The sequence below is a fragment of the Podarcis erhardii genome, assembly GCF_964252035.2.
Source record: "Podarcis erhardii genome assembly, chromosome: 3".
NCBI lineage: Eukaryota > Metazoa > Chordata > Lepidosauria > Squamata > Lacertidae > Podarcis > Podarcis erhardii.
In genome coordinates this window covers 96,009,076-96,033,470 of record NC_138507.1, presented here as the reverse complement: position 1 = coordinate 96,033,470, position 24,395 = coordinate 96,009,076, and the positions used below count along the sequence as shown (strand labels likewise).

Sequence of the window (24,395 nt, the reverse complement as noted above, 5' to 3'; positions counted from 1 at the left end):
GGATCCAAGCCTTTGATTAAAAAAATCAAAAAATCAACACAAACTGAACCTAGAGGATATAACCACAATTTACATGTACGGACCAAATATTGTTATATAATTCCACAGTTCAAAGCCAACTACTTACATTACAAATTGATCCCCAAACCTTCATGTCTTCTCACCAAATATCCTTCTTTGAAACTTCCCTGTTAATGTTGCTCCTTGCACAACCCCAAATTAAGAAGTTATATTTGCCTCAAATTCTCTTTTTTCATAATCAAGTTGATTTAGAAAGCTAGATGCTTATTGCAAAAATCAGCACCAAAAATCTTTACCCTTGTGCTAAAGATTAAACATGCAAAGTGTGATTCTGGAAAAAATAATCAACTTAAAAAGGGAAATGTCTCCTGTCACAAATTGATTTTCATTGTAAGACTGAAGTAATAAGCTTTAACTGACTCTTCTTATAGAGAATATTGTAAGAATTAGATAATAATTGAACAAAAGAGTTACATAACATTTCAAAGGTTCTCCCAAACCATACATTGCATTGATTTTCTTGAAACATCATTATGCAATCTGACCAATGTATCATGCAGTCTTTTATCTTAACCAGAATATCTAGCTTTATGGCAGAAAGGAGCCTCAGCTCTGGTATCAGTCCTAAAAATAATGAAAGACAATATTCATATTTCCATGAAAGAGAACCATGGTTTGTCAAATGAGCCTCCAGGCATTCTCTCCAAAAATTACTCTAACTTTATTATTTAACTCTTCCAGTCTATCTTGTAACTTCAATGACCAGTTCCTGTTTCATTCTAACACATATTCACTTTAACATTCATTTCTTCTTGTATTTTGTCATGATTAGCATTATTTTTCCCAATAAATTTTATTTCTTAACTTTTTATTTTCTCTGCTACATTTCTATCCTATTTCTTTATCAGTATTTTGAAGCTATTCCAGTCCATTAATCTGACAAAATAAATATTTTATCTTTCAAGAGTTAAAATAGAACTAGACTCATGTATATATTTTGATTCAGATTTCTGACTGAATTTAGTTGCAAAATGAACTAAATTGGGAGGTATTGTTTTTATACCTTTCATCACCTCCCAGCTGAACCAGATACAAACAAATCAATTAATCATTCCTCCACAAACTATAAATCAGTAGTTATCAACTAGTCAGTTGAATAATCAATGTCAGTAAAACAAACCTTCAACTTTGATTTAAGCATGGAAGCATTGAAAATGATATCTTATGATCTAATGATCAGTTGTAGAAGATTTTAAAAGGCCATTCAATGGTGTCACATTATTACAAGATGAAACCATCTCAAAGCACAAGAGATAAACGTTTCCAACAATTTTTTTCAACACAGTCAAAATATTAGCAAGCAGAACAAAAGAAAAAATTAATGCAATCTACAAACAAAACTGTTAACAAGCCAGAAATGTCATAACACAGTGGCAAGGAAGGAATCAGCAGCTTGGTGACTGTATGTGACTCTGTGTATGTGCTAAAGCCACCCTGGCTCTCCTGACCACTCCTCTTCCATGTCATGTTTGTGTATGTGCATGACAGAGAGAAAAGAGCAGTGGAGAAAGAGAAGTAGCTGCTACATGGTGAGTCGTGGGGGGGGGGGACACCCTTGCAATGGGTAGGGACAACCCAGAGAGTGGGAAGGAGGGAGGGAAGTAGGGAAATGTAAATGGATAGAGCTGAAACAAACAGAAGGAGGTGAAGCCTTGACAAGCAATCAGTTTCAGGCTATACTAATGGAGGAGAAAAATGGGGGGAGGGAACTGAGTAAGGTGGAGAGATAGGCCGTCCTGCAAAATGTCAATCATATTTGCACCACATCACGCTTCCCAGTAGTACACCATCTCCAACATTCCCAAGGGAATGTGGAAAGCTTCTTCACTCCTGCCCTAACACCTCAACAACCACAATCACTTCAAGTCAGAAGCCAAACTAACATCTCTTCCATTCTCTTCTCCCCAAAATGTGTGAAATCTTGTAAATTTAAATGCATTATGAACGGAACTTTTTTAAAAAAATGTTGCAGCATGAAGTGCTCCTTTTCAGACTAGGGTTCCAGCCTGCTATGCCCTCTTTTGGCTACTGTATTCCACTCATGCCTCCTCAGTTTTATCTCCTAGTCCCTAAAAAAATTCATATCACATTGTATAGCCATTAGGTAAGTTCAGTCCTGTTTTGGTTCTCCCTCCCTTTAGAAGTTTTATCTAAAGTTTTTGTACTTGTGCAAACCTTGAGGTTCTCCTAAGCTTGAAGATACCTTCCTCTTGTGCACTATTGGTGCTGTTTTGGCTACACAAGAAATCACACATGGAGAATTAGTTTGCTATTAGTATATGAAACTGACACAACAGTAAACATCACTCATAGGGTTTTTAATCAATAGATCTGTGACTAAAGGGATTGGTTGTCTACCAGCTCCTTCCAATCCTTGAAAGACCACACTAGCAAATTTAATGCCACAGAAGATTTAATTGGGATTCAAGATGACCAGATTGGAGAACTGGGCCAAAACTAACAATGAATTTCAAAAGGGACAAATGTCATGTTCTACACTTAAGGCAGGAATAATCAGCTGCCCAAATATATGATGGGGACACCTGGATTGACAGTAGTACATGTGAAAATAATCTAGGGGTCTCAGTAGCCACTGTTTGATGCAGCAGCAAAAAAAACCAATGCTATTCTAGGCTGCATCATCAGAAGTATAGTGTACCAAACAAGGGAATTAACAGTACTGTTAATTCTACCTTGGTCAGCCCACACCTGGAGTACTGTGTCCAGTTCTGGGTGCCACAATTTAATAAGGATATTGACAAGCTAGAATGTGTACAGGGGAGAGCAACCTACATGATCAAGGGTGTGGAACCAAGCCTTAAGAGGAATTGTTGAGGAAGTTGGATATATTTAGCCTGGAAATGAGGAATCTGAGAAGAGATATGACAGCTGCCTTTAAATATCTAAAGCAGAGCTTTCCAGACTTTTCATGTTGGTGACACACTTTTTAGAAATGCATCATTTCACAACACCAGTAATTCAGTTTTACTAGCAAACTGGGGGTTAAACTAACCGCTTTCCAGCCCTGGAAGAAGTGTGGGGAGTGTTCACACAACACACCTACACACTGCAGCCGACACACTAACATGTCGCAACACACAATTTTAAAAGATCTGATCTAAAGTGCTGTCACATGGAAGATGGAGCAAGCTTGCTTTCTCATGCTACAGATGCTAGGACCCAAACTAATGGCTTCAAGTTACAAGAACAGAGATTATGACTAAACATTAGGGAGAACTTTCTGACAATAAGAGCTGTTCAACAGTGAAACGGGCTCCCTCGGAAGGTGGTGGACTTGCCTTTTTGGAGCAGAGGTCTAGATGGCCATCTGTCATGGATGCTTTAGTTGAGACTCCTGTATTGTAGGGGGTTAGTCTAGATGACTCTTTGGGTCCCTTCCAACTGTACAATTCTATGATTCTGTGACTAGTGCTAGCTGGGAGAAATGCACCTGGAGAAATGCAGCCTGATGAGCAGCCAGAAGGTTGTTTGTTCCCAAAGAGCAACTGTAAGAACTTTGTCACAGCTGCAGCTGAATTCAAGGAGAAGCCCACTTTGTTGGCAATTCATTAGTAGGTGGCAGTTGTGTTGTAGTGAGAGCACAAATACTACTCATGAATGTATAGAGTGTGATACGTGGTGTGCCTTGGATGTTTATATATTATTCTTATTGAATTATTGTACTGTACTTATGTGTTTGTATTTGTTGTAGTTACTGCATTGTATTATATTAATCTTTGCACCACTTTGGGGGGGCCTTGGCCAAAAAGCGGTATTGAAATAAACTTATGATGATGAAGAACTTAATTGGAGAAAGCTAAGTTGCCAGTTCACAAACTAGCAAATCCATTAAATAGTAGAAGACCAGCAGGGAAATGAATATTATAAATTTTGTTATATTTCTCATTTTCAGATTTTTCTACCAAAAGAAAACTAAAGATCAACAAGAACTGCACCAAGTGGGCCAACACCTCAATCCAACAACAGCAAGTCATGCAGTAAAAGAAGCTGGGATCCTGGAATATTTCTAATCAGCTGTTTGGAGGGCAAGGGGGAGCAGTGAGATTGGATGCTCTAATAGAGGGTAGGATTACCAGGGTTCACACATGCAGCTTCAGGTGTGATCAGTGGCTGTTTGCATGCACAATTGCCCACACAGGGATGGATGGATGGATATACACAGAGAAGCCTGTTAAAGAAGATAGGCAGCCTAGCTGCATTAGGTGCAAGTAACTGTGTTATTTATAAACTGTTATAGGAGTATTGGTAAAGTGTATGGAACTTGGCTTTCCTACAATGTTCAGCCAGCTGCTTCATAGTAACTAATAATGACATCCAGTTGCTGTTGTTTTGAAAAGTTATAAAATGTATATTTTCTGTTTATTAGTATTTGTTTATGGTCTCTAGGGTTGCCATATGACCAGGTTGGCTGGCTTTTCATAGATTTGAGACTGGCCATCCAATGCTTATCTCAAATACTAGCTAATGCAGCTTTTCAGTTTTCATAACTGTTTATATCTGTATCTATAACTACATATACATATATATCTATGCATACAGATATATAGTTTGTATTCCTTGCAGAAATGTGCACACATGTGCATGTAGCATTCTGGGCAATTTAGAGAAGAACAAATCAACTCCCCACCTTCCACTGTTACAGCTGGTGAGAAAATAGGGGTCATCTCAGATATGATTGGCATGGAAGCAATAATATTCATAGAGATAGGAAAATGCTTTAAAGTCAGAACAATGCTATTGCTTTTTACCTCCATTAGCTGGAAATGGTGGCTGCCCAGAAAAAAAGAGTTTAGAAATCGAGAATTTTAGAGTAGTTGGGTAGCAATTCTGGGTGTTTTGTCCACCAAGAAGCAAAACATACCAAAAAGACAAGAATTTAGGGTTTTTTCTAGCTCAACTCTTACTTCATGTGAATAAATACGGTTTTTAAAACTTTGTAAACATATAGAAATTACTCTGTATGGCCAATACAAGATAAAAACTAGGTATCTGGGCTAGCTAATGGCTAAAGTGATAAGCTAAGAATCTGAATCAATTTCCCCAAGTCTGGTGCTCTCCAGATGTTTTGGACTACAACTCCCATCTGCTTCAGCCAGCATAATCAGACATGATGGGACTTGTAGTCCAAAACCTCAGTAGGGCACCCAATTGGGGAAGGGTGATTTAGGCAAACCTCAATAAACTGTAGTTCATATGGCAACCCTAAAGGTGTGACTATAAACAAATACCAAGATGAAAGGTTCTTTTCGTGAGCATTGACTAAGTTATACATCAGAGGAAGGGGGAGAAGGAGGAAGGAATGCACAAGCCTGAAACTTAGCTCTGTCTTGCACATTATGGTTTTCTGTTACAGTTGAATACACCAACCACATTCTGGTGTAACAATAAACAATGGTTTATCACTACAAAAATTAACTTAGCCTCTTGTGGCTCAAGCACTCCTCTCTCTCCTCCTCCAATCACACCACCAGGAGAATGAGTTCAGAAGCTTTTATTCTGCTTTAAACATAGTTTACCATCATGTCCAAAATCAGACAAACTGTTTGGTCTTAACTATGTTTAGCTGAAAGTCAGCATATGTCTATGAATTATGAAGCTATTTTGTTTCAGCGAACTATGGTTAAGATCAGGCATAGGCAAACTCGACCCTCCAGTGGTCAGGGATGATGGGAGTTGTAGTCCCAAAACATCTGGAGGGCCGAGTTTGCCTACGTCTGGTTAAGATTAATAATAGTTTAGGGTTCAGGTGTAATGCTAAACTATGTTGCAAGCTCTTCACAGCCATGTGAGCTTCTTTCATCCCTATAATGATAAAAAAATGAATTGGGCCAGTATGTGGCCCTCATCATTCTTAGGAAGCATTTTAAACACCACTCTTAATTCATGCAGGAAGCAAGCCCATGATTGGCCCTGCTTTTCTCCCTTCTAGTCCTGAACTACTGCTTTTAGCTGACCATCAAGCTGATGAAATGTTGCTGTCTGGATAAAAGCAATGTGGTCATCCACCTCACTTTCTTTGTGATGATGTCAGGTGTTGCCACTGACAGGCAGCAGACAGCAGGATGAGGTAATTTTGAGTGCTTCCTGGAGGAGGCACAACACAGTGGAAGCCAAGGTATGAGCTTTATGTATATGGTTTTTCCTACAGATTAAAATGATAGAAGTTTTTTTTTAATTCAGCAACAAATATATTATGCTATACACAGCAAAGTGACATATATGACTTAATTTATTGTTGTCTGCTTTCTAAGTCTTATTCCTGCCTTGCTAAAGTTGGTTTATAGGTTTAGGGAGATAAAAATATTATTTGAAACCTGAACACTTATTCAAGAGTGAGCTCATACTTTGAATGCCTAGCCAGAAATGGAATGGACACACTCGTCAGAATTAATTATCATGTATTTGATTTAACTGGCCCTTCAATTAGATTGTAAGAAAAATTAATTCATGATCCTAAGCAAATTTACTCAGATAATAAGCCTCACCAAGTTTAATGGTACTTAGTCTGTAGTAATATGCTTAGGACTACAGCAATACAGGGCGATTGTATGCATGACATTTCACCCCAGTCCCTGGATATCCTCAACCAGTTGTTTCATGCAGGTGTTCCAAAGAATGGAGGCCAGGACCTGTGTCCAGCCCACCCCCACCCCCCAAAGCTGTCACTAGAGCAATAAGAAATTCCTTAGCATCACCTTCTAGAAACAACATTCCAGATAGGTCAGCTTCTAGCTGAAATTGTTGATCCCACCACTGCTACCTTTTTGCTGCACATTTGCTTTATTTGTATGTTATAAAATAGAATAACTGGGCTGAAGATTTCTCATCCTGAGCTGACTGGAAGCTTTATTTATCATGCTTAAAAATAATACTAAAGAAACAAATGGGATTCATTTGAAAGTTCTTGTTGCTGCTTGTTTGCTAGTGACTCATATCCACATTGTTCTCTACTAAGGTTTCTGATCTGTAGAAATGAATAGAATGGTTCCAATGTGAAAATCATGCCTGAGACCAAATGGTATGTTGAGCTTCTAAAAGTCTTTTTTGTATGAGAGATAAGATACAGAAGTTCTCACATAAAAGTAAAGCCCTTATTAGAAAAAAAAACCTAAGCAATTCTGCATGTATTTTATTTATTTCTTCTATGTTTGGGAGTTCTTACTTCAAATTAGGCATCCAAAATCATTTATCATGCAAATTGGAGCAGAGGATTATTTGTCTCTTAAGAAATTTGGATATAAATTTGTCCTTAAAAATATATTTCATAGCTTTTTTTCTTTTTTCAATGTTTCTTGGACAATTTTATTGTATAGCATAATTGTATTTCTCATTGTTTCCACTAAACAATCTTCAAACATAAGTTTTATAATTACACATACCTTAAAGGTGCATCAAATATATATATATATATATATATATATATATATATATATATATATATATATGCATGCATGAAAGCATGGTGAAATTATGAAAGTTTATACTTTAAAAAATAAATCATTATGTTTTATGCTACAATATAGTATATTTATTATTTTATTTATTTAATCATTTAATCCTTCACTTCAAACAAGGAGTTCACACAAGGCTATCTGCTCTTCTCATTTTTATCCTCACAACTCTTAAGGTAGGCTAGGCTGAGAGATAGTTAAGTATAGGTTACCCACTGACCTTCATGACTGAGCGGCACTTTGTACCCCGGCCTTCCCAGTCCAACATAGTCCAATGCTCTACCACACTACTTCTCAATATATCTCAGAGTATATAATACTAAAATTGTTTAAAATACAGTGGTACCTCTGGATGCGAATGGGATCTGTTCCGGAGCCCTGTTTGCATCCTGAAGCGAACGCAACCTGTGTCTGCGTGTTTGTGCGCAGGTCGCGATTTGCCGCTTCCGCGAATGTGCGTGACGTCATTTTGACCATCTGCGCATGTGCGAGCGGCGAAACCCGGAAGTAATGGACAAGGTTAAAGTCCACAAGGGCTTCAAAAATCATATTGTTAGGAAAGCATTATACAATGTTTGGATTCGATATAAGGATTTGCTGGAAAATAAAACTCCTAGGTGGTTATCACCAATGGAGGCTAAGGAGGTGAAGAAACTTAACATGGAATCTAAATGGCCAAAATATTCTGAGATTTTAGAACAAGAAAGTGGCGAATTTAAATTACAGAGTTTTGAGAAAATAAAGTCAAAGGTACGAGACTGGCTCCATTATTACCAAATAATGGAGACCTTTAAACAAGACAGGAAAATTGGCTTCCAGGTGGAGAAATCGAAATTAGAAACAGAATTGTTAGAACCCAATACTAAGAACTTACCAAGAATGTATACTCTGTTGCTGAGGTGGAATACAATAGATGAGACAGTCAAGTCTGCTATGATTAAATGGGCACAAGACTTAGGCCATGACATTATGTTTGCTGACTGGGAACAGTTATGGACCACCGGTATTAAATTTACGGCATGTAATGCCCTAAGAGAAAATATTATGAAAATGATTTATAGGTGGTACATGACCCCAGTCAAGCTTGCGAAGATCTATCATCTGCCCAATAACAAATGTTGGAAATGTAATGAGACTGAAGGTACCTTCTTTCACCTTTGGTGGACCTGCCCAAAGATTAAGGTCTTTTGGGAAATGATTTATAATGAAATTAAGAAGGTACTTAAATGTACTTTTCACAAGAAACCAGAAGCATTTCTCTTGGGCATGGTCGGCCAACTGGTGTCAAGGAGGGATAAGATTTTTTTTATGTACGCCACCACAGCAGCAAGGATTCTTCTAGCAAAGTATTGGAAGACACAAGAACTACCCACACTGGAAGAACGGCAGACGAAAGTGATCGACTTTATGGGATTGGCAGAAATGACTGGCAGAATCCGTGACCAAGAGAAAGAGACGGTGGAGGAAGATTGGAAGAAATTTAAAGTATATCTTAAGAACTGTTACAAAATTGAGGAGTGCTAAAATGTCAAGGGGAAGGAAGATGCAGAATTACAGCTGAAATTGTTTGATGATTTAAGGTGAAATTGAGAAAGATAATAAGTTTAAATTTAATTGGCAAAAAGGGTTGCTGAAAAACTGTAAAATAAGGATGCAAAAAGGGTGAGGTATGGGGAAGTCCGAGAAAGGAGGTTTATGAAAATGAGGTTAAGAAATTATATTTGTGTGTTTGTTTGTATTTGTTGATGTTTGTATATTGTTGTTGTCTTGTCTTAAAATTGGAAAACTAATAAAAATTATTATATAAAAAAAAAGAAACCCGGAAGTAATGCACTCTGTTACTTCCGGGTCACCGCAGCGTGCAACCCGAAAATACTCATCCCGAAGCTACTTCAACCCAAGGTATGACTGTACTGCAGTCTTGGTTTGGAGGAAGGAGAGCAGAGCAAAAATAAGAAATTTCCCTCTCTTTATGCCCTGTTTCTGAATTTCCCACCCACATGCTGTTACTTGAGGTTTGTGCATTGTGAATTTACTTGGACTTTGTCACACGCTCCCTCCCCCGCCTTCATTCTAAAAACATATTGTCTGATTTGGTCATGTTTTCTCTCATAAAATCTGCAGTGATTGTGAACACTTGGCTGCATCTTTTCAGACATATCCTCCTGTCAAACCAGCCATCACCTCAACATTTTATGTATTTTTCTTATCAATTCCTTGCCTAACCTTCCCTGCCTTTGTTTTCCTCTCTGTGCATGATAAGGGTGAGTGTTTTCCTATAATGTTTCTAATACTTTCTGATGGAACCATTTCAATCGGTTTTCATGCCTGGAAGTGCAGAAACAGTGCTGGTCACCCTAATGAATGACCTATGCTGGAGGAAAGACCAAGAGAGTACAACAGTTCCCATTTTTCAGACCCCATGAATTTCAAGATGTGAACAAATGTGTCCTTCTGGGAAAGCTCTGAGTTGGGAGTTAGACATTCTAACCTATCTGTAATATTGTTTCCAGAAGGTGATGCTTGGGAATTTATTCTTGCTATCATAGCATTTTTGCTGGGGGCCCCACAGGTCCTGACTTCTATGCTTTTGAACACCTGCATGAAACAACCTGGCTGAAGATATCCCAGGATCTAGTGTTAAATGTCATCAATATACTGATTACTTCCAACTCTACTTCTCCTTTACATCTGAGTCAAGTAAGGTAGTGGAAGTGCTGAATCAGTGTCTGGAATCAGTAATAGGCTGGATTAGGGCCAATAAACTGAAGCTCAGTCTTGGCATGATAGTGGTTCTGTGGGCAGGTGGTTTACCTGCTGCAGGTAAAGATGTCTGACCTGTTATGGATGGGATGACACTCTTGCTAAAGGATAAGCTTTGCATTTCAGGAGAAGATGCTGATAATGAGGGTCCCAAGCATTCCACCCACTTTAAAAGCCCCACTGCTTCCTAGTTCCTAGTTGAATGTTCTGAGCACATTCAAAGTGTTGGTGCTTACCTTTAAAGTCCTACACTACTTGAAAGCAGGAAGGAATGCCTGTCCCTGCATCAAACTACCCAAGAGCATTAAGGTGATCTTTGAAAGCACTCCTCAAGATGCCCCAAACAGAGGCAGATTTAGGGCAGCACAACCGAAGGGGGTGCCAAAGGGCATCACAACTATGACATAGTACATGCACAGAATGGAAGGTGAGAGGTGAGGGGGAGCCAATTTTTGACCTCTCACAGGGTGCTGATGGAATTTGAAAGACCAAAGTCCGCCCCTGCCCCAAAATTGAAGTAAGGTCAGTGGTGACAAGGGAAAAGGCCTACTCAGTTGTAGTCCTCCCTGTCCATGGAATTCTCTACCTAGGGAACTTTGCTGGGCTTCTACATTGTTGTTGTTCATGTGTGTCTGCATGTGAGCGTGCCAGGTGAAGACTTTTTATTTTATTTTCGCAGACGTTTTAAATGGTTTAGCTGCTTCTTTTAACTACTCTTTCACTGAGGGTGGTGGGTAGTTTCCAGCCCTCAGGCTAGTTAGGCCCACCAGGACTGTTCATTTGGCCTGTGAGGCCATTTCAGCCAAGCCATGCCCATCTGCCCTACAGATAAAGACATGGCTGGATCAGATGAGTTTCTGCAGACACTGTGTATCAGCTAATTGTTGGCCCTTGCAAACCACTTTGGGCAGAAACGTTGTGATATCAGGTGAGTGACAAACAGGCAGCCTATTGGAAGCTTGCAATCAGGACCTGACTACAGTAGTACTCTCCCCATCAGCAGCTGGCATTCAGAGGTTTGTATCCTTTGATGGTCTTATAGTGTATGATTTTTTTCTAATCCTCTTCTAAAGTCATTCAAGTTAATGGTCATCACTACATCTTGTGAGAGTGAATTCTATAGTTTAACTGTCTGCTGCTTGAAGAAGAATTTTCTTCTGTCTGTCCTGATTCTTCCAACATTTGGCTGCATTGGATGGTCACAGCTTCTAGTATTATGAGAGAGGGAGAAAAGCATCTCTCTATCCAGTTTCTCCACTCTCATCTGCTATGCCTCTATCATGCCCACACTTTTCATACTTGTTGGAATTGTCTGCGTTGGTGCCTTCAGTATTTTACCTTTAAGAAACTCCCATCCAACTTGGGACTCCTTTTCTATTCGAGTATTCCTGACTATGGGATTTCACCCACTAGTTCCTTAAAAAGTGAAAACTTATTATGCCAATAAAGTCCGAATGAATTAATGAATGAATAAGTGAAAACTTATTAAGATCCTCACCTATTGACACAATCTTCAACATGGCTACTCAAAATTAACTTGTGTTGAGTTCATAACCCATTATCTGGAAATAAGTCACACTGAGTTCAAAAGGACTTCCTTCTGAATAGAAAAGTATAGGATTGTGCTGCAAGTCACACTTACTTCTTTTAGACTTGGTATCTGAAGAAGTGTGCATGCACACGAAAGCTCATACCAAGAACTAACTTAGTTGGTCTTTAAGGTGCTACTGGAAGGAACCAACACGGCTACCTATCTGTAACTGTTCTTTTAGACTGTAATCCATAAGTCTTGCAAGCAGTTACACAAGAATGAAACTTTAAAATAGTTCATTAAAATAGTCCTGGGTTTAAAATATATTTTCCTGTTTCCTGTTTTGCTTATATTTCTTTCACTTTGTTTAAGATTAGGCAGAGAGAACAGATTTCTTTAGGTAATACTAATCTCTAATGCCTTTTGTCAAGCAGGCTCCAAATACACAAGGCATCCTAAGAAGCCTTTCTAAACTCTGCCATGTGATATTAAGGCTATTGAAGGGCACTAATGTGTTTGTGTGGGGTTTTTTTTTTAAAGGGGCTGGGAGATGAAGAAGCAGTGAAAGTTAAGCTACATGTGACAATACTTTTTTTATGTCATATGTATTGTTTTAACAACTACAAATAGCAGGCACTGAGGGGCTGAGAACTGCAGCACATTAAGGGGGTAACGCTTTTTTAAAACTTTGGAAAACTATAAAAATGTATTCATTTTTTGGGAATTTTCTGACAGATAATGTTTAGACTGCACTGCTCAATGTTTTGTTTTAGTATATTGATACTAGATTTTTATTGACGGCATGTCTTTCAACTTTATTTGTGCATTTGTGCATTGTGGATATTATGCTTTTTTACTTTGCTGCTTATTTTTAAAAATCCTTAGACATTTACAATATATAAATTGATTAATTAAATAATTAATTAAAAACAAATCTTTCCCTCTGCCCCAGACCTAATGAAGATTGTCCCTCCAAAGCTGATATTTGCATCAGGAGGAGGAACTCCCAGTGTAAGACTGAACTGAAAAGAGGTTGGTTGGGAGATTATAAAAAGGGCTAAGGGAGATTATGGAGTGAGTTAGAGTGGTAGATGTTATTGGGAAGGGAAAGGAATGAACTATTAAAAGCAAGTGGTGGATGCAAGACAATTCTGGAGGAATGATATGAAGAAAGGACAGGACAGAGACAGAAGAGGTGGGTGGAGGGAAAGGAATAAATGTAAAATAAACACTATCCTTCCTCTTAATTACAAAGCTAAGAATCTGAAGCTGGGATCCCCTCAAGCAAATTAAAGGCCATTTGCTCATCGCACAAATATCTGCTTTAATAAAAATAAGAAGGACTGATGCATGTTCACTTGGAAGACTGCACTAATAAGTGATCAGTTTCATATATTAACAAAACATTGGAGATACAACACTTCTGCATATACTCTCACATTGCCCAATGTCACCTCAAATGCAATGCTTTTCAATGAAAGCACCACACATTCACCAGTGAGTCATCAAGCTCTGAATCATCACAATGTGAGAAATAAAAAAGGATGTGAACCAATGCTATGGATTGTTTGCATTTGCTTTTACCTAATTTGAATGTGTTTTGGAATGTCCTAGTTCTTCCACAATGGATTTGAACCTCACAGGGCAGAGTACAATATTAGCAATGAATGCTTCTGCTCGAAAGGATAGTGGGAAAGTGGTTGTGATCATGAAAAGCAATAATTCATATAAATAAGTGGAAAATAACAGTAAATAGAGCCCAGGTTAGAGCAAGAGAACACTGCTTTTTCCAAGAAAATGGATAACTATCTTCATAAACACAGACAGAAATTTATCTTAAAAGTTTATAAAGAAATCATAGAATCTTAGAGTTGGAAGGGACCATTTGTGGTTTGTGGTTGCCAGACCCCTTTAATCCCTTGATCAAGCAAGTCTTAAAATATAAACTAAGCTAGTTTACTCATGAGGTGGTTTCCTGGTGGATGAACCATTATGAGAAACAAAGGAAAGGAGCTCTGAGGGAGACGGCAACTGTGTGGGGTCCTTCCCCTAGCCCCAGCCTGCAGTTAGATGGAAGGACAAAAGCTGGAGTTTAGAGCAGAGTTTTCAGGGATGTGACCTAGAAGTAAAGCAGGAGAGAGCACAATGTTTGATTTCCATTTGAATCCAAGGCTGTGGCTATGGGACAAACAAGAGCCTTGTTGGGTGTTAATGCTGTGAACAACTCCAACGTAGGCTTAGTTGCTTTATTTACACATATATACAACCTATCTTAAAGACACCACAGTCTCTGCTGTGCCTCGTTTCCAAAAGGAAACATTAACTCTGGGCAAGTGTCTTGAACCCCTGGAATCTTGCACTGCTCAGAGATTGGGGAGGCGTGCAGCAATATTATTAACCAATGAGATCAACATTTTCTTGCATGTTTTGGAACCTGACATGTGGCACAAAGACAAAACCTTGACACTGCAAGACAAGAAAGATACTCAAGAATATTTTCCCACAAATCTGATACTAACACTTCAATCATGTTTGTGCAAACTTCTGGAAACAGAATAGCATGCCCTAGCATGAGGGATGAGATACAAATACACCTTCAGAGTTCCTAAGCACGTCAAACTAGGATGTTCTAGTTACCTGAGCATATTAATGTTCTGCTGCTAAATATGCGGTAACTGACAATTGTGAGCTTTTGGGATTCATAGGTAGGGGTTGTTTAGGGAAAACCCTCAAACTCTGCTTTTTCAAAAGTGGTCAAAAAGACATTTTCTCTTCCCCCTTCCCTGTGATTTTCTGGCCTGTACGTCACTGTTTTGGGAGGGCATTCTGTACACTTTCTTTCTTTCTTTCTTTCTTTCTTTCTTTACCTTTTTCTTGAGTGTAAGGAAGTGAGAAGGTGAGAAGAAAGACAAAAGTGAGGAGGAATGAAAAGTTCACAACTGGGTGTGGATGTGCTTGCCATTCTGCCTCCTCCAACTTAATGCAAGAGCTGTTCTCTAGGATGTCCTGTTTTAGCAATCATAATAAAAAGGATGTTGAAAACATACAAAGGATGGCCCTGCCTGCTTTATTTCTAGGGTGCACGTGAGACATTATCAATCACAGCAAATGCTTTCAGCCTATTGTTTGTGCAATTCATCATTAAAAACATGTACTGTGGTCAGCCTTTGATAGAAACAAATGCATTCTTAACCAGGTTGCCTTATTTCTGGTTTGTGTGATCTGCTACCTGCCGTGCGCACCTGGCCCACTTTCAGCCGCATAGGTGACTTGCATGTGTGTGACCTGAAAAAGAGGTGAATAAAAGTCTTGCTTGCCTATGTGCCCTGGCCTGCCATCACCAATTCAACGGGTCAGTGGAAACAAGACTTCACATCTTCCCAAAGCAAGCTGGACAGACTAGGGCTTTGGAAGGGGCAGCATGGAAGATAAAAGGCAACTCACTCGCTTTGCTGTCACTACCGCTCAATGAATAGGAGGCTTTACTGTCACCTATAAATGGCCCTGGATCGAAGTCACTTTTTCCACATGAGGCAGCAAAGTTCGAGCACAGTCCCTGCAAGTTCCTGCTGCTATTTTCTGGGACTGCGCTGGCCCCTCAGCTATGTGCCTAGGCATGGCAAGCCTCCTTCCATGCCAAATGCCCACCAGTCCATCCTGGAGCTTGGTACCAAAATATGTATGTCCCACTAAGCTCCCCTGAACTTTGCACGGGAGAGGCACACAGAGCCACTCACTGTGGCTCTTTTACTTCCCTTGTTTTATGAATAGAGGTGACTTCCAGGGCACAATACCTCTGCCTTTGTTAATTTCATGCCACACTAAAGTGGGAACTGAGCAAATGCAGATGCAGTCTCCTTCCAATACACACTCTGCTCCCTAGAAGACGTTTTCCTGGCAATTGACCGAGTCCAATATCAGCAACACACCTGCCTCAGTAAAAGCCTCACTTTCCGGCTCATACAGATTTGCATTCCTCTCCAGTGTTTCCCTGGCGCACAACCCGCAATTTAACGCGTAGGCTGGATGGATGCAAGTGGCATTAGAAAGGATAAGAGCAGCAGGGGATAATGTGAGCTCCTCATGTGAAAGAGGCTATCTAGGACCCTCTGTCCCCTTTTCAGAGAAAACTCTGCCTCTTTTGCTGAATTTTTTGCCTGTCTATAGATGACATTTGGAGGCAGCTGTCCTCCAGTCACTTTTGTTGCAGAATTGCAAACATTCCCCCTTCGAGGGCTTTTAATAACACAGAGATTGTCAACCCCTGTGTTGCTAGACCTTGGAGGGTTGGGGTTTGCTCTAAACTTCTTGGAAAGATAATAATTTGAAGGAGAGCGCACGATAATTCTGCTGACTCGGGACAAGGCGTTCGCCTAGAAAACCTTGACTCTTCTTCCTGTTTCTCCCATCCGTCCCACTGTTCTTCCCTTTCCCCTGCTTTTCCTCGCTCTTCCATCGCTGCTTTCAAACAGTCGAGAGATACAAATCACGACGATTCCCTCCCCTCACCCCCGCTCCCCACAATTCACGTGCAATAAGGAACTAAAAGGGAATAATAAAGGAGGGAAGCCAGGAGGGAAGATAGCAGCGCAAAATGCAATCGATCGATCGAGGAAAGGTACTCACATGACTGTGGAGCGAGCGGCTTTACACGGACTCTCAGAAAGCTGAAGGTCTCCTCTCGGCCCGTTTTTGTTTGTAGCTCGTCCTCTGCGCAGCTCCCGCAGCAAAGCGATCAAAAGCTGCAACACCGGTCGCTTTGCAAAAGGGAACAAACACGGGAGGGTTTGTATTACTCCAGATTCTTGTATGTAGCCTATAAATAGCGAACTTTTAGATGGAAGCAGCTAACAAATGAGAAGAGAAGGCGTAATTTTGCACGCAGACCCCCCCCCCCCCGCTTTCCGGGGCAGTTGCCGGAGCTGAAAGTTGTGAGTGTATTACAGCGAAGGAACTGGGCTTGATCGTGGTTATGAATGTAGAATGTGGGGGGGGGGGGGTTTGTTTTGCTAAGCTAGTGGTATTCTGCCTCCCCTTGTTGACTTCTGGTGCTTGGCAAAAATGTACCCGAATATTGCCTATATATTTAGAATAATAATGGAGATGGGGAATTTGTATAAAGGGGGGGCCCTATAAAGCATTAGCTTTCTCGTAGGTTGAACTTGAAATTTTGAAAGCCTGTGTTCCATATATCTGTCATGAACCCACTGAGTGACCTTGAGCAAATCACCCTCTTTGAATCAGTCTTCCATCTGTGAAATGGGATTCACATGGCTATCTCACATGGCTGTTGAGAACACAGCAGGAGTATAGAAGTACTAAAAATTGGTGAACTCATCCGCAGGAGTAGGAGAGAATAGATGCTACTGTACAGATGACCAATATCTTCTCACTGAGTAAACTTTGGGACCACACAAGCGTAGCGTTTGTCTATTCAGGCTAGAGTCACCATTGTTATTGGGCACTATTTGGTGGAATTGCCCCTAACGTCTTCTGAGGATGGGACTCCTACTATCTTTCTTCTCCTTCATTTACGTTAATAGATTCTGAAGTATTGGCGTTTTCGCGGAGGGGGGGGGCTTCCCCCTCATCAAGGCGGCCCGTGGCTCACCTCTGGGGGCCATTGATTTCCGAGAGCTGGAGGGACTGGCTCCCTGTCAGCGGCGGAGCTGCCGCTGCTAAGGATCCTGAGCCCTGCAGCTCCGAGAGGGGTTTCCTCCCCGTGACAGGTAGCTGTCAGAGCTGCCCGGGTAGGAAGTGCTGACCTGTCTAAAGAAATGCATCTGCGTCTCTGAGAATTTTCCGGACAGATGTTGCCAGTTCACTCCGCGGAGGCTTCCATCAATTTGCGCACACTGAGTGGAGTTGATGACTGTTTGGGTTTGGCAGCGGCGGGGAGTTGTGTGTGTGCGTGGATGTGTGTGTGATGCCATCAGACATCCTGTGGCACCGACTCTCTGGGAAATGTCCGCTCCTATACAACAGGGCTTCTCAAGCTCCCTCGCAGCCAGGCTGTGCCCCACAAAAACTAACGCTGGAAAGTCATGGGAAAAGATGACTTTGAGTTCGTTCCCCTTTGGGCTTTTCTCAGCTTAGCTCCTTTTAAAATTATACTTTTTATCTTTCTTTTCTTCCTGCTTCTTCCAGACTTTCTTTCTTTCTTTCTTTCTCTTTCTGAAGTTTGTGTCTTCCTCTCTTTTTGTCTTCTCTCTTTCCAGATTTTCTCTTTTGCTTCTCAATTTTCTCTTGCTTTTAATTACTGACCTAGCTTATTTCACAGCTCCCAAGGAAAAGCATGCAATATCACGGAGGTTTTAAGGTACATCAGTGAACATCTTACTCATTTTAGGTCAAAGGCATAATTCATTATTTGAAAACTATGGTTCTTGTATTCAAGCCACCAACCCATGAACCTGGTTTCAAAGCAGGTGGCAGTAAATATAATAAATCCATATGGGTATTGTTATTTTTTCAAAGAGACAGAAAGATGCTTACTTTGACACTTAGCAACTTGGATTCCATTTAGAATTCTTAAATGATTCAAGGTCATGGTCCTGTGCACAGTTACAGGTAAGTAACTGCGTAGGGCTGTGACTCTAAAGTAGTTTAAAATATGAAACATGACTCCCACCCAATTGTCAAGTCTTGAAGAGAACATACACCCAGGAAATGTGGTCGTGTGCCCTCATGCACATGTGTGTATGCAACATCAAAGAAGAATATGTATGGGCATATTTAGGGTTTGTGAACCCCTTGACCCAAAATAAACATGCGTTTTTATACGTTTAAAAACCTGATCAGACATAACTTCTGACATTATTAAGATGAGCATTTGATGATTATAAGCAGGAGGAACTTTAAAAGAGGAATTTTGTAAAATGTCCAGTTGCCTTTTTTCATATATAGCCTCCTTCATTTTCTCTCTCTTTCAGACAGAGAGATTTGGGGGCAGGACACTGATCATTGAATAATACTGTTTGTATGGAACTTGTTAAATAGGATAAATAGGACATTCATCTAATTAATAAACGCTACAGTGACTCACACTGATTTACACAGGATTTAGTACACATTTTTGCATCCTTGAGAATGTGTTTTGTGCCAACAGAGGGAAAGCCGGCCTTCTTCTTTAGTAAACTTTTTGTTGGCCTGTAATCTGAATCTATCTATAGGACCAAGGTCAAGTAACTACTAAAACAAAAACCCCTCTTGTGTTATGAGGAAAACTGTAACTGTAACACCCTCTTCCCATTTGGGAGAAGGGGGGAGAAGAATTCCTGTTTTCTCTCTGTGAACCAAAGGACAGAGTAACACGCAGCAGCCTCCACATTAGAACAATTCACCTTTTACTCATCTCTTATTTATTTATTACATAAATAACAGCCTCTTTAGAACTTACTACCTTGTGTTCTTTCACTAAATATACCCAACTTTAATGCTGCTTCTCCACCCACTACTTACCATTTGCAAGATCTGTATTAAATGTTTATAAGACCATACTGCACCTAACAGGACTTGGTTCATTTTGATTGATAAAGCTACAGCAGGTTCGTCTTGTGTGCTGCTAATCCTTGTATAGCTTAGCTTTGTAGCCTCCCCCCCCCCCCCGCCATGCTCTTTTCCAACTACAAGTCAAGTCTAAGGAAACCTAAAAATTAATGCTTTAATACAGTACTCCAAAACTGTGTGTGTGGCCAGTGTTTAACTTGCAATAATTATGCAGAATTTCAGTTTATTCTTCATGCAGAATCCAAATTAAAACACCTCACTTGCAAATATTTTGTGATGCGATATTAGAACGCAAATGAAAGTTTAAAAGTTTTTATGCAGGCTTGTGCTAATGTTATTCTTGATAAAAGCTGGAAAATAGAGAGCACAGATTATTAACTGGAAATGGATTATTATTTGGGTGTAATAAAAATGAAGGAAAGGGGCAATAACTCTGGTAGAGCACATGTTTTTGCATACAGAAGGTCCCAAGAGCATCTCTAGCAAGAAGGACACGTAATGGGGAGACGGGGACCTCAGACTCTGGAGACCTGCTGCCAGTCAGAGTAAATAATAATGGCTAGATGGACTAATGGCACAGGTAATCTGCAGCCATCCAGATGTTGTTAAACTACATCTTCCATCATTCCTGATCACTGACCATGATGGCTAGGGCTGATGGAAGTTGGAAATCAGCAATATCTGGAAGACTATGACATGTGTCCATAAGATAGGCTGGGGATGGCTGGAGTTGTGCATGCTGTTAGGCAAAGAGGAGGTGTGGAAGGGTTAAAGGAGATAATTGCAAGAAAAAGTAGTTTAAGAAACGGAGAAGGAAATAAAGATAGGATGGAGGAAAGACTAATGTGGGGACATTGAAAGAACTGGGAATAAGTTTGAGGGAACTCAGGGAGGTATGTTATGCAGAATAAATGCAGGTTGTCCTGCCCTATGTCTGTTGAACCTGGAATTTTTTCACCTAGGATCCCTTTTATTGAAAATTAAAGGATGAAAGCCCATCAACCTAACTAACTTTATCAAGAACTATGGGCAAAGTTTAATCACATTGGCCATCACAGTTTGAAATAGCGGCATGCGTTTGTGAACAAGCCATGGGAGATTTTTTTATATATATCACCCGATCTCGCCTCAAATACTACTTTCAACAGAGGCAGCTGTGTAAAATTTCACTCATTCTACACAAGGTTAATACAAAATAAAACTGAAATCTAACTAAAAATACTTAGAAACACGGAGCTCACAGAGCTGTTCATGTGGGATGAAAATTTGTATATGATATAATGAATACCCCCCCCATTACCTGCCAGTTCTCAAAGCATGCTTGGCTATTTCTTCCAAGGAATGAATTTTCCATGTTTTCCATACACAGATCCATAGATCCACCCAGAACCCCTAGTAATATGGATTTACATAAATGAGGTGCAGCCTGCTGTTATCACTAGACATAATGGCCAAACATATTGTGATGCACTTAGGGTGACTTGAATCCAGTGAGATCTTCTGCATTGTACTATATGTCGTGCAGAAAGGTACGGATTGTACTAGAATATGAAATAATCAAACTGGTTTCTTCTCTGAAACCAGAAACAGAAATCTATACTTTTCAAAAGTAACTGTATTGCAGAGGCAAAACTTTTCACAAGTCATCAAACTTCCAGACTCTTTCTCACACAAATTTGGACTAACACCTCCGTCAGCTCTAGGCAAATGAGGGGCAAAAGTTCTGAAACTGGACATTGCAACCCAGTACTAAAGTGTAACAGAAGTGCAAACAGCTCCTGTCCTCAGATCCAATTGAGACTGTTTTGTTATGGCTTGTTTTCTGAGTTTATTAACTTTTTACAGTCAATGAGCAATTAAAGATTGCAGGCACCCAAATATCATAATGGTATTTCTTTCTTTCTTTCCACCCATAATTTTTCCTATCTCTGTGCTACTATGTATTTCTTTTTACCTTTCACTCAAGAATCGAGGGGTAAAAAGATGCAGGGGGATGTTAACACTGGGTGGAAAGATGAGAAACTTAATTGCAGGAATCTTTGTTTCAAGTGGATTTTTTTAAAGCTTCTAATACTTTCTCAAGATAGTTAAAGAAATTGCTTTCAAAGTGCGCTGTTTAAACAAACTTGATGGAAAGGAAGTTGAAAATAAGTTACAGAGTTGGGCCAACCTGCTTTATTTATGGGGAACATGTGAGACATTATTTAAACCTGGAGGGGGACCCTTTTATAGACAATCCTTTGATAGAAACAAATGTCATTTTCACTAGATTCCCTTATTTTTGGTTTGTGTGATCTGCTACCTGCCATGTATGCATGGCCCACTTTCAGCCCCACAGGTGCCTTGCATTGTGTGCATAACTGTGTCTGACCTGAAATGCAGGTGAATAAAAGTCTCACCTGCCTACCTGCCCTAGCCTGCCAAGGTCAATTCAACGGGTCAGCGGAAACAAGGCTTCACGTCTTCCCCGACCGAGCGAGGACAGACTAGAGCTTTGAAGGGGCAGCGTGGAGGCTAAAAGGCAGCTCACATGCTTTGCTGTCACTGCCGCTCATTGAAAAGGAGGCTTTACTGTCGCCTATAAATGGCCCTGGATCGAAGTCACTTTTTCCACATGAGGCAGCAAAGTTCGAGCACAGTCCCTGCAAGTTCTTGCTGCTATTTTCTGGGACTGCGCTGGCCCCTCAGCTATGTGCCTAGGCATGGCAAGCCTCCTTCCATGCCAAATGCCCACCAGTCCATCCTGGGAGCTTGGTACCAAGCAATGCGAATCCCACCACTCCCACCCCTCTGCCTGAACTTTGCACGGAGACGGAACGAAACACACACAGCCACTCACTGGGGCTCTTTCGCTTTCCTACTCCTGCCCTTCTTCTTTTATGAATAGAGGTGACTTCCAGGGCACGATGCCTCTGCCTTTGTTAATTTCATGCCACGCTAAACTGGGATCAGAGCCCAGGTCCCGCAGTTCTCAATTCTGCTGCACACCCTGCTCTCCAGAAGGGTTTTTCTGTCCCTGGCAATCGATTATACCCCTTTTAAGCAACACACCTGCCTCGGTAAAAGCCCCATTTTCCTGCTCAGATTTACATTTCTCTCCAGTCCTCCCTGTCCCACCGGCACAAAACCTGCAATTTAACGCGTAGGCTATATGCAATTGGGGGGGGGGGTTTACTTCATTGTGACGGAGGGGGATGCTTGGGAATGCATGAAAAGCAGAGAAAGCGTATACATTTGGGAGGATACGAGGAAGCGCATGGGTACTGGCTAAGGTTCTTTTCGCACTCTTCTACAGGCTCCCTGGGGCCCTCTTTCCTCGTCTTCTGAAAGAGTGAACTTAAGCCTCCTTTGCAGAATTTGCAGCCTGTTTCTTTATCATATTAGGCGGCAGCTGCCCAGTGCCCACCAGTCATTTTTTGCTTGCGAAGTATCAGTGATCCCTCTAATCCTTGGGCTTTGGTTCTCATACGGATCTTATCCGTCCGATATTGCCCAATTTTAGGGAGAATGTCTAACTGCCACTATCAGGAGAATTGGAACGAAGCGACACATGGTCATTTTGCTGCACGTTCTCAGCTGATTTAGACTCAGGAGACAAGGTAGTCACTTAGCAAACCTTTCTCTCTCTCTCCGTGGTGCCTTCCGTCACCCACTTTTCATTTACTATACCCCCCTCCTCCCTTTTCATAATTGCTTTCCGCTCACCAAGAATACAAACCTTACACATAGGGGGTCATAGGGAGGTACTCACATGGCTGTGCGGCGAGCAGTTTACACGGACTCTCTGCAGCTTGGAGGTCTGCTCTCAGCCCGCTTTGATTGTAGCTCGTCCTCTGCGCAGCTCTCGAAGCAAAGCGATCAAAAGCTGCAACACCGGTCACTTTGCAAAAGGGAACAAACACAGGAGGGTTTGTATTACTCCACGTTCGTGTGTGTAGCCTATAAATAGCGAAGTTTTTGATGGAACCAGCTAACAAATGAGAGGAGAAGGCGTAATTTTGCGCAGGGAGCCCCCCTTTCTCTTTGGAAGATTAAACCCCCCCAGGCAGTTGCTAGGGCTGAAAATTGAGGGTGTATTGTAGCAAAGGAATTGGGTATGGTGGTGATTATGCATGTGTTTATTGAGGGTTGTTAGGGTACTGTCGCGCTTTCTCGAGACATGCGCGCGGGCGCGCGCACGCACACAAACCACATTTGCTTGAGATTGACCAGGGTTAGAATCACTAACTGCACTTCAAAAGTTCTTAATGATAAAGGGATGGGGCTGAGAAGAGTGGGGTGAAGCACAAAAGGGTTGTTTAGGGAATGTGGCGGAATCAAGATTGAGAGTTTCTGGGACAGCTGAGTGAGGGATCTTTTAAATCAGCCCGTTCCTTTAATTCTGCTGAGGAACCTATAAGCCCAGAGGATGCATTATTATTGCAAAGCACTTCGCAAACTAAAATATATCTTTTATACAAAAATAATTTCCCTCCTACTTTTTTATTTTTAAGCGTCGGACACAGATCAATCTTTGTCCTTATTATAGAACGACCCCCATCTCCTGAACTTGGGGGCATTTCGCTGACCAGTAACTTGGCACCAAGTAAACTTTTGGAACACACAAGCATAGCATTTGTCTATGCAGCCTAGAGTCACCATTGTTATTAGGTACTATTTGGTGGAATTGCCCCTAACGTCTTCTGAGGATGGGACTCCTACTATCTTTCTTCTCCTTCATTTACGTTAATAGATTCTGAAGTATTGGCGTTTTCGCGGAGGGGGGGGGGCTTCCCCCTCATCAAGGCGGTCCGTGGCTCACCTCTGGGGGCCATTGATTTCCGAGAGCTGGAGGGACTGGCTCCCTGTCAGCGGCGGAGCTGCCGCTGCTAAGGATCCTGAGCCCTGCAGCTCCGAGAGGGGTTTCCTCCCCGTGACAGGTAGCTGTCAGAGCTGCCCGGGTAGGAAGTGCTGACCTGTCTAAAGAAATGCATCTGCGTCTCTGAGAATTTTCCGGACAGATGTTGCCAGTTCACTCCGCGGAGGCTTCCATCAATTTG

General features: G+C 41.0%; 1 protein-coding gene across 9 annotated transcripts in view; it reads right to left on the bottom strand.

The window, feature by feature from the left end:
* ESRRG (estrogen related receptor gamma) overlaps positions 1-23,235 on the bottom strand; it is a 478,583-nt gene extending 455,348 nt beyond the window's left edge. For 8 of the 9 annotated variants that reach the window (XM_081854814.1, XM_081854806.1, XM_081854810.1 and 5 more), the window contains exons 1-2: positions 23,108-23,235; positions 16,474-16,604 (exon numbers count right to left, since the gene is read on the bottom strand). Coding sequence is in view for 1 of the 9 variants with exons in the window: in XM_081854822.1 (XP_081710948.1) it covers positions 16,474-16,604; positions 22,408-22,428 (152 nt within the window). In the remaining 8 variants the exon portion in view is untranslated. Of the gene's footprint in view, positions 1-16,473; positions 16,605-22,407; positions 22,440-23,107 lie in introns of those variants that run through there. The other variant, XM_081854822.1, reaches the window with a different exon arrangement.
* Between the last annotated feature and the right edge of the window lie 1,160 nt (positions 23,236-24,395).